We start from the raw sequence: 11,758 nt of genomic DNA, 5'->3' as shown, positions 1-11,758 counted from the left end.
ACTGATAGAAATTGCAGCAAAGAAAAAGATCAGGGGAAGAAAATTGGCAGAGACCTATCCTGTTTTTCTCCTCAGAGTCTTAACATTCTCTCTCCACTCCTTCCTAAAAGAAGAGTAAAATAGTACTAGTTGGCCAACAACGTGTTTGCAGGCCCAACTTAGCTCAGCATCCCATAGCGGAGTGCTACCCTCCATTCCACCCTTGCACCCTAAATTTTAAAATTAGGTTATTCTGATCCATTGTCCAGTCACTCATAGCACCTAGAACTATTATATATTGTTTCAAGGTATTTGTTTAAAATGATATATTGATAATGATGTTCATTGTTATAGAAGGAAGTAGGCCATCTTGCTTTAAAAATATTAACAAAACAAGTTATATGCATTGGTTCAATAGCAAACATTTTTTACAATCTAACAATTAGAGTTAGACTCTAATTTTTAATAGTCATTTGACTACAATTACATATAATCCTTTTCCATTCCTTCCTTTCTTTTTGCCAGTCTGATATACTTAATTAATATTTAGGAACACTGTATTTATTACAAACATTCAATAAAGATTTAAGTTATTGCCTGGCAATCTTAAAAGACTGTTAAAAATGATCCAGGGGTACCTTGGTATCACAGTCTGTTAAGCATCAACTCTTGATTTTGATTCAGGTCATGATCTCAGGGTTCTTGAGACTGAGTCTCACATCAGGCTCCATGCTGAAGGCAATAACTCTGCTTGGGATTTTATCTCTCCTTCTCTCTCTGCCCCACCCCCATTCACTCATGCATATGCTCTATCTCTCTCAAAATAAATAAAATTTATTTAGAAAAATCTATAATATCACTTGTGTATTTTTTCTCTGAAATAAAACAAAAATAGAGGAAAGAAGGCTATATGGTAAACATGAAAGTTTGTGTTTGAATTCCAATGGATATTTGAAACTATGAGGATATACAGTAGAGAAACAGAGATGATGTTGTTTCATTGTGAGTACATCACACACATAAGTTGCATTTGTGTATGGACATGCATAAACAACACCAAAATAATGAATAGAAAAGATTTTCAAATAATTCAATTCAATTCAGAAATAAATTTAGTTGAGGAATTTGTTATATTTATTAACTAAGAATTTAATGCCATCCCATAGCTTGTTTGTAGACTCCCTCTGCCTCACAGTGTAGAGGGCTAAATTGAACCTTCCTGATCTTTGTTTTGAACCTTTGTCTTTGAATCCATTTCCTGCCACTACTTATGTTTATCCTTTACTGGGAAAGAGGTTTCCATTGTCTAGGACAATAAAATTGCTTTTGTAACGATGTCCACTCATCTGTCTTTGAATATCTTTTTGTCTCTATAAGACACTCCCAGTATCTCTCGTTACTCAGATTTTCTATTCCATGAAGATATTATCTTGGGATACATTGTGGTGGTATAGAGAAATAGTAACCCAGAAAAGTCATTCCACAAGTAATTAGTAATTGGTGCGGAGTTATTTTAATTGCTCCTCTGAGAGCCATATTAATTCAACTGTGAGAAGCTTGGTCTGAAGATGCTGTCATCTGTGGTCCCTTGTTTTTGAGTCTGGAAAGATTTCGATTGATCTTAAGTATATTAATAATACTTAAGCAAACATAAAAGAAGTCTGTTGACTGCAAACAAAAGGAGTTATTATCCTTATTTTCAGGGTTTTTTTTCTAGTAACTGAACACAGGTTACTGTTTGAACATGGTGATACCCTGCAAAGAGCCAAAGTAAGTATTTTTAGAGATTCTAATTATTCTAGTCACCATGAAATTGTGACCTATGTAGAAATATGTTTGAACCAAGTAACTTCTTTACTTCTTTTTTAGGAACACTGAAAGAAAAAAGTCCATCCATGGATTATAATTCAGTCCAAAAGAGGGGATACTTATTAATAATAAGTGCATTTATATTGTCCCTCTGCTTCTTAATTTTTTATTTTATATCAAATATGCACAAGTTGGAGTTAAGAAGAAAGTCAGCTGAACTTAGGTTAGTATGCCATTACTGGTGTGGTAAGAACGCTTAATATATCTGTTATTTATTTATAAGAATATCTTCTTTAAGTAGCATCAAAGTTTAATTAGCAAAGTTGTTTAAAATGGGTTTTCAAAACCTCTAAATGTATCAAAATTTTCTTAACTGATTTAAAATTTTCTCATAAATGTAGCTTTATTGGACTTGCACATTCTACGCATCATATACACGAATCTATGATAGAGTCTTTTATTTTTCAACTGTATTGAAAATATCTTCATTTACTCAATACCCAAAAATTTTTATAGCACTTCTACTTCACAGTATATATCTAAAAGAATTTACCACATCTCAAAGAGATATTTGCACACCAATGTTCATACTAACATTTTTCACAATAGCCAAAAAGCAGAAACAACTCAAATGCACATCAACTGATAAATGAGCAAACAAATTGTGTTGCATATCCATAGTGGAATATTTTTCAACATTTAAGAAGAAAGATTTTCTGGCACATTTACAGCATGGGTGAACCTTGAAGGCATTATGCTAAATAATATAACCCAGTTACAAAAAGACAAATACTGTATGATTCAACTTGTAGGAGTTATCTAGAATAAATTCATAGAATCAGAAAGTACATTGGTGGCTGCCAGGGACTATGAGTAGAGAAAAGTAGGAAAAAATAGGAAGCTGTCTAATGGGTATTGAGTTTCAGTGTTACAAGGTAAAAAAATTTCTGGAGGTAGCACAGCAAGGTGAATGTATTTAACACTACTGAACTGTACATTTGACAATATTCAGTAAATTCTAGGTTGTCTGTGTTTACATTTAAATTTAAATTATAGAATTTAAGTACACTAGAAAATATTCAGATAGTAAATTTTAGGTTGTCTGTATTTACATTTACATCTAAATTATAGAATTTAATTTTTAAAAACCTTTTACTGACGTTTCTCTCAGTTACATAAATGAGTGAACTCTAGTTATTCTGAATGATGGAATATGTATAAATGGTATAAATAAGGAGATAGTGTTGAGCAAGGAATAGAAGAGAAATATAGAATATTTCTACTTTCAAAAACCGGATTTCTAACTACAGAGGTTGAAATCTGACATATAAAGTTATATGACATCAAAAACAAATAAATCTCCATAAAATGGAATTACTACCAGAGATCTGAGGTAAGAGTAAGTATAAGAGATTGCAGTTAAACTGCAATAATCTTAGAGCTCTTCCAGAAGGAGGTAGATAGGTAGCTTGGTGTTGAAGATCCCTTTAGCAAGTGTTGACAAAGAAGTTGGCAATAGCTTTGAAAGATAATGCGTAACAACCCCCTGCCTCCTGGCTCCTTCATCCATGTATTACCAGATAAGTTATCCTTTTTTTTTTTTCAGAAGGCTTTGTTATGAAGTGGTTCTCAATGCCTCATTTCAATATACCTTTTGTAAGATCCTATGATTTATTAACAGTTTTCAAGCACACAACTCATGACTATAGAAAATCTTGGAATCCAGCTGATTTAATGTTCACAGAAGACTTAGTTCAGGGGTCCCATTATTTCCGTCCTAACCCGTGGAAAAAAACTTGCCAATTGGATTGTAGACTCTGTGATAGACTCTTAAACAAGGAAAGTGAAGAGTTTAAAGTTGAATTTGTAAAATTATATTTTCCCAAATTTAGAAAATGAAATGCTTTGGAAGTTAATGTATGGCTGAGATTTTCAAGAATAAACATTTCACTGGCTTCAGGTGTTCTACGGTGTCCAACTGTCCCAGTTTGCTTCAGACAAGATTTCCTAAGACATGAGATTTTCAGTGGCTAAACAGGAGCAGTCCCAGGCTAACCTAGATAATTTATTACCTAATGATGGTAGGGCCATAATTTATAGTGCATTCTTTTTGCATAATTTGCACTGCATTCTACTTCCCAACACATTGATCTTTCACTACTGCCATTCTTTAATATTTTCAAAGTCTTTAAAAACTGAGAAATGACCACTTTCATTTTCACTACTTAAGCTGTGAAATTAAAACATTCTCCTTGAACAAAGCCTGAATCAGAAGCACCTGTGACTTAAACTTTCTTAACAGAAAGTTGCCTAAAATGAAATTGTCTAAAAGAAGTCATAAGGAATGTGAGAGCACAGAGTACACTGTGCCACTCACTCTAGTCCCATAGAACAGGGAGGTGGCTGTGATGAGTTCCTAACAACTTGCCTTACACACGGCAGGCCATTTAAGTGGCTGCCGTGTGGGCTGATGTTGTTCATGCCAGCAATAAAGATGATGACATTTGAAAACAGATTATGATGATGACGTAGTTTATCAACTACGTGTGTTCTAGGATTTGCATCAGTATAACACTATCTTATAAATTACAACATGAGTGAGTTTCTTCATTACATTCCCTGGATTCAGATCTGCCTGTCATCAATGTCTGATTGTGTAACAGTAAGCAAGTTTGTTAAATGTACCAAACTTTACCAACCACATCATATTTAAAATAGGGACATTAACATTATTAATTATTAACTAATCTTGTTCTCAGGACTAAAGAAAATAGTAGAATAAATGACACATAAATAAAACATCTATATGAACTTCTAATAAATGCTCTGAATTCTAGGAGTCAGGAAACGCACAGTGACCTCAATTTTCTCCTTCTAGGAAGGAGTTGATGCTCATTTGTCAAAGTGCCTGCATCCTGCCAAACAATTCAAATTAACTTGTCTAAATTCTTTCTATAAATAGTTTAATTTATGATATAAATTTTATTTATTCTGGTAACTAGTTATTACAAGCACATCCTTAGGTTAAATGTAATTAAATTGATATTGTTCTACAAATCAATTGGTTCTTGTAAACTGTCTCTCCTCAAAATGGATAACATAATGCCTCCCTTTAGTTTTTATGTTGTCTTCAGGGCTATCTTTCTAAAAATTGGGGCAAAACACATTTTACTTCCTCTCTCAGATTTTTACAAATTCTCCTTTATGCCTATAGAACAACACAATAACTTATTATAATATAATTATCTGAACAAGTCCTATCTTGTTATACTTCACATTACACAGTATTTCTATGCATTGTCTCTAGTGAAAGCCATTTCTCATATTCATTTGTATTTCATACTTCCTTATATTTGCTTGGAAATTATTTTGCCTCTTCTTTTCTCTTTCCTTTCACACTCATTGAAAATTGCTTACCTTTCCAAAATAAAACTACATTCAATATTTTATTAGATTTTCCATAATCCTATCCAAAACCAAATTAATTGTGCTATATTACTATACAAAATTGTTCCATATCTCTGATAATTTTACCATCATCTTAGCACATGTTTAATAACTGTTTTACCATTACTCCTGAGAAAATTGAGAACATATTGCATTTTCTGCATCATTAAAACTAAATATAATAACATAATGACTAGTATGAAGTGTGATCTTTAAATGTTTACTGAATGAAAGCATCTTAATTATATTTATATTTAATTGAATTATCTTTGATTGTCATAACCCAATCTGCTTATTCTTTTATTATAATAATTATTCAATAATTTAAAATGCAAAATTGGAAGTTCTTCCTTCCATTAATAATGAAAAATTGTTTCATAATTAATTTAAAATTCCAAATGTTAAAACTCTGCTTAAAATCATTAGCTTTGGATTCGAAATAATGATTATTGTTACGTTTAATTGACAGCTCAATGTGGGCTAAAAATTGGGCTAAGAATTTGTATTCATTGTTTAATCCTCAGAGCAACTTAGTTTACCACTGTTTTTATTCTCCATTTAAACAATGAAGATAGACTGAGACTCAGAGAATACACCTTAAAAATGCAATGTCATGGACAAAAATTTCCAGAATCAAGACTTAAGCCCTATGTGTTAACCTAATTCTAACTAAATTTTACTAATTTTGTACATCCAAATTTAAATCAATAGAAAATCTGAGTTGGATTAAACATAATAACTAAAGAGGTATAAATGATTCCAGATGAGAGGGACAGAAAAGGACATGGCCAAGAATCAATGGCTTTTAAGTTAGAAAACCTGGCTAAATGTGTTTCCCTGCTGATGTAAGCAGGCTTTTTTTTTTTCTTTCTAATATATACTGTGGCCTTTTAGGATTGAAGATAACATCCAAGCCAGGTATGCTTCACTTGTAGAATTTCAATAGAAACTATTGACTACACATTGGACACCTGTAGATTGATGAAAGTATATACCTCTACCTTGAATCAATAATGGATATTTGAACAAAGCTACTATAGTCAATATATACCTTCTCTCAGTGAACCATATGATGTCCCCCTTTTGGATTTTGCTTTACCTACACACAGTAAATATCCAAATTCTCACAACCAGCACTAAGAACAAGGCCCAACCAATGCCATTAATATTGTGAAGGGGGTAGAACATTCCAAGAAGAGATGAGAAAAGGAATCTCCAGGTACCCTCACTCTTTTGTTCTTCACTTAGAGACAGTGAACCAGAGGTGATTTACACAATATCTTCGCAAAATTTCAACATTGTATGAAATTTCATTTTGTATCTTGGGGCTGAATTTCTCTCTCACATCCAGCTTCAGAGAACTCGATGACTAACAATTAAATAGACAAATAGCATTATTAACATTGATAGGTAACAATTCTCCAAAGGAAAATTAAAGCTTTTTTCTTCATCATTAAGGAAGGTTCAGTTTATATTTGAGTACCTATTTTGGTGGGTAAGATCACATAGGCAGGAAAAGGACTGTTGTCTTATAAATTCATCCCAAAATCTTTGATGACAGATCTCTGATTCAGATGGAATAACCAGACCAAGGCTTCCTAATCTAATTTGAAAATACATCAACACTCAGTACATCAAAGATTAGTTATTATTCATTTCAATATCAGATATTTTTAAATTAAAATATTTTAATTGAATTTTAAATATAAACTATTTTATCTATATTTTCCTGTCCCAAGTCATATCTCATTCAGAATAAAACTCTCATTTTCTTTAAAATATTTTTATATCATTCAGTTTTGTGTATGTTTGCCATACTATTTTGTATTTTACCTGAAAGCATATAGCTGAGAGGTTAATATCAATTTGTTAAAAGTCAGACAATCTAGATGCGATAAAGGAAATTTTCAACGTTTAATGTTTGTGGGCACAGCTTTTGGGTTCCCAGGGAAGCTACACTTTTACCAAGGTCAGAATGACTTCGCCAAACTTCAAACCATGGGCTCTATTTCTGACCTGAGCACACATTGTCATTTGTTTCAATAGAAAATAACCTAAAAAAAAAAATCCAAACCAAAGATAAGAGTAAAAATATCCTTAAGTTCCATTCCCATACCTCCAAAGCCTGCAAACTTGTACATACTTGAGACAAAATAAAGTTTATAATTTTCTAAGATATCTTTCGTCATAATTCAACAACAACAACAAAAACATACATAATTCTGTATTAAACATTCCTTCTCCAGAGCACTCTGTGTGAAGATTGTGTATCTCAGGAAGCTGTTCTCACTTGGGCTCGAATAAAATTTATTCTTTTTTTATTATTTAGAAATTCTAAAAGTTTTGCTCATTTTGCACCAAGAGGTGTCAATTCTGGCTCTTCCACTTATGAGATATGTAATTTGGCTTCTGTCCTTTTATCTGGCCCAGTGAACTGGGGTTTTTTTAGCAAATGAATAAAGATAGCAATATTAAAGTCCCACTGTGATTGTGACAAAATGATGTAATATCTGCAGAAGATCTAACACAGAGCCTGTCACGTATCGTAGATGCAAGTATTGACAGGTGTTACATCCTTTCACAATGAGAAAACAAGAAATAAGTCCAGGGATTCATGAGGTGATTTACAGATTGACAAATATTTTTTTATGTCTGAACAGCTACACATGGTCAGTAAATTTAGAAAATCATTAGTTCATTAAAATTTAGCAAATGAATAATTCAGCTTTCATGGTTTGGGGGACCAAATCACACTTGATGTGGTCTCAAAAATGATTTGTATTTCTTCTGTTTAGGTAACAGAAATACAATGTGATCTCTGAAAAGACAAAGAACAGTTATGAAGCATAAATTTATTATTAAACTCTCAATTACTTTGAACAATTTTCCTAGATGCAACAGGTCATAACAGTCCTAACAGTCATGCATCCATGCAAAATGCTGATTATGCATAAAAACAGATCTATCCAAATAAATAAGCAAAAAAGAAAGCAGGAGACAAATTGCTAGAGAAGTTTTGCAGAGCAATGAAAAGAACAAGAGTTTCCCTCATAAATCTCTTGGATACTTTCCAGAAAACTTTTTCTAGCTGTTTCTTTCTTCTGGTATCCCTAAGAAACTTTTATACTGTCTGTATACTACCTAATATTTCTCTCTATTTATAATATTGTTAGAAATAAAAAGAGATTTCATAAGAAATATGAAGCCTATGGAGTTTCAATGGCCAGTTTATAGCTATAATAAAATGAAGATGCAATCCTAGATCTTCTATGTTCATATCTAATCTTCTTACTCTTATATGACATAACAAATTAGTTCATGAGATTTTAAGAATGTACTTCTGAAACTGAAGAAAAAATATCAGGCAGGCATTTGATTAAATTATTTAGTTCTTAGACACCAATAAATTACCCAATGGTCTCTAAATATCCAGTCTCAGGATATTCTGTTGGACTTTTTGCTGCTGAAGTCTTCCCACTATAATTAGCCCTGTCATCTTCTATTGTTCTAGATATTTCTGCTCATGTATGTTTCAAGAAAGATAGCATATAGCTAACAATTGGTGAGATATGTAATTATTTGTACTATATTCCATATATATGTGAATGATGTTCAAATGTTTCAACTCAAAATGGTAATACTGAAATACTTGAATATATTAATTTTTCTTATCTTTTTCTTCTCAACCACTGGCTTCAGTTTAGTGTAGTCATTAATTGCAGAACATACATCAAAAAATTATATCCATCTGGAGGATAGAAGATATTGCCTGGAAGACAGAACTCCATCATGCTCTATCAGAAAGGAATTCTTGCTATAAAGTTGTATCAAATCAACACACAATCACTAAATTACACACACACACACACACACACCTGTGCACACACACACACACACACACACACACACACACACACCACACATCACACATCTCCTGATAAAATCAACCACATTATTTTAATTCCTAGTTGTTCACTCTCTGCAATGTGTGTCATCAAAGAACAATGAATAACAGCATTGTAACTGAGTTTATGATTCTGGGCCTTACCCAAAATCCTGAACTGCAGGGAGTTCTCTTCATTGTCTTTCTCTGCATCTACCTTGTGGCCTTTTTTGGCAATGGGCTAATTATCATTGTTATAATCTATAATACCACCTTGCATACGCCCATGTATGTGTTCCTCCTGGCACTAGCTATTGTGGATATCATCTGTACAACAAGCATCATACCAAAGATGCTGGGGACCATGCTAACATCAGAAAAGAGTATTTCATATGGAAGCTGCATTTCCCAGCTCTTCTTCTTCACGTGGTCATTGGGGGCTGAGATGGTACTCTTCACCACAATGGCCTATGACCGTTATGTGGCCATCTGTTTTCCTCTTCGCTACAGCACTATTATGAACCACTATATGTGTGTGGCCTTGCTTAGCATTGCCATGGTTATTGCAGTAACCAATTCCTGGGTACACACAGGTCTCATCCTGAACCTGACTTTCTGTGGGCCAAATAACATTGACCACTTCTTCTGTGAGATACCCCCACTGCTCTCTTTGTCCTGCAGTCCTGTGAGAATTAATGAGGTGATGGTATATGTTGCTGATATTTCCCTGGCCATAGGTGACTTCAGCCTCACCTGCCTGTCTTATGGTTTTATCATTGCTGCCATTCTCCGCATCCGCACAGCAGAAGGCAAGAGGAAGGCTTTTTCAACATGTTCATCCCACCTCATAGTTGTGTCCCTTTACTACTGCCCTGTAATCTACACATATATCCGCCCTGCTTCCAGCTACTCATTTGAAAGGGACAAGGTGATAGCTGCACTATATACTCTTGTGACCCCAACATTAAACCCAATTGTGTATAGTTTACGAAACAAGGAGATGCAGACAGGGATTCAGAAAGTCTTTGCATTTTTGAAACATTAGTGGTTTCACAAGAGAATGTCAACTCTCTATTCTAGAATCATCTCCTAGAACATCTTAGATTTTACTGATCATTTATAGGTACTTCCTTCCCAAATTTCCCTACTCCCTCTTTGGAGTGAGAATGATTCATTCCACTGCAAATCACTTTCTTTGCTCCTCATTTCTAAAATGCACTTATTTCTGGAGCATCTGGTGACTCAATTAGCTAAGCCTCTGGCTCTTGGTTTTGGCTCAGGTCATGATCTCACAGTTTTGTGGGTGTGAGCCCCCGCGTTGGGCTCTGTGCTGACAGTGAGGATCCTGCTTGGGATTCTCTGTGTCCTTCTCTCTGTGCCACTCTCCCATCATGCTGTCTCTGCCTTTCTTAAAGTAAAATAAACTCTAAAAAAATTAAAATAAAATTCACTTAGTTCTTACCGTTTCACTACTGATTTATACTCCTCACTCCACATATTTCTAAATTACTTTCATTCATTAAAACTTTCACAACTACTCTCAGTAAATGTAAAGTGTTTATCTTATTCCTATTCTATTCCGGACTATCTCATTGTCTCCACAATTTTATATTTTTAGTTTTAACAATGTGTAAAATGTAATATATATACCATTTCAAATATATAACATGATATATATCCCAAAATATTTCTAGAATATATATGTATCTTCTCATTCTCATTTATGCCTGTGTACAAGCATTTGCCTGTAGGCACAAACATCATGTATATGTATATGTGTGTGTGTATATATATATATATATATAGTATATATATATATATATATAGTATATATATATACTATATATATATATTGTATATATATATTGTATATATATATATATAGTATATATATATTGTATATATATATTGTATATATATATTGTATATATATATATTGTATATATATATTGTATATATATATTGTATATATATATTGTATATATATATATATTGTATATATATATTGTATATATATATATTGTATATATATATTGTATATATATATATATTGTGTATATATATATTGTATATATATATTGTATATATATATTGTATATATATATATATTGTGTATATATATATACAATACAATATATACAATAGCATACATATATATATGTATATACGTATATACATATATATATGTGTGTGTGTGTGTATATATATATATATATATATATATATGATGTTTGTGCCTACAGGCAAATGTGTATATATATATATATATATATATATATATATATGCACATACGTTCACAAAGAAAGATTACTTCTAATATTATGAAACTAACTAGTCTGAATAAAATCATGTCTATTTCAATATATAAGAAAATATATGGCATTACTGCGAGACTTATTTGTGACACAGACAGTACAATTTTCCCTTGAAATCAGTTATAATTAAGGTTTCATTGCAATTTTTAAAATGCAGGCATTTTGTCATACTAATCTTCCTGAAACAATCTTGTTCATGTCATTGTTGCCTACTTTAGGATTTTACTTCATGAATACAATAACCATACACTACTATTGGCATTCTTTTGTATAGCATGTAATGAGAAATCCTAAGTAAATTAAACCTGACAGGAACACAAAGAC

General features: G+C 32.4%; 1 protein-coding gene across 1 annotated transcript; it reads left to right on the top strand.

Moving 5' to 3' along the window:
* The first annotated feature begins 9,239 nt into the window (after nucleotides 1-9,239).
* On the top strand, nucleotides 9,240-10,163 carry OR13G1 (olfactory receptor family 13 subfamily G member 1). The gene has a single exon (XM_060634165.2). The coding sequence runs from the start codon at nucleotides 9,240-9,242 to the stop codon at nucleotides 10,161-10,163; it is 924 nt and encodes a 307-aa protein (XP_060490148.2).
* Nucleotides 10,164-11,758: the final 1,595 nt, after the last annotated feature.

The sequence above is a fragment of the Panthera onca genome, chromosome A1 (assembly GCF_046562875.1).
Source record: "Panthera onca isolate mPanOnc1 chromosome A1, mPanOnc1 haplotype 2, whole genome shotgun sequence".
Lineage (NCBI taxonomy): Eukaryota > Metazoa > Chordata > Mammalia > Carnivora > Felidae > Panthera > Panthera onca.
This window is presented reverse-complemented; position numbering and strand designations above follow the sequence as displayed.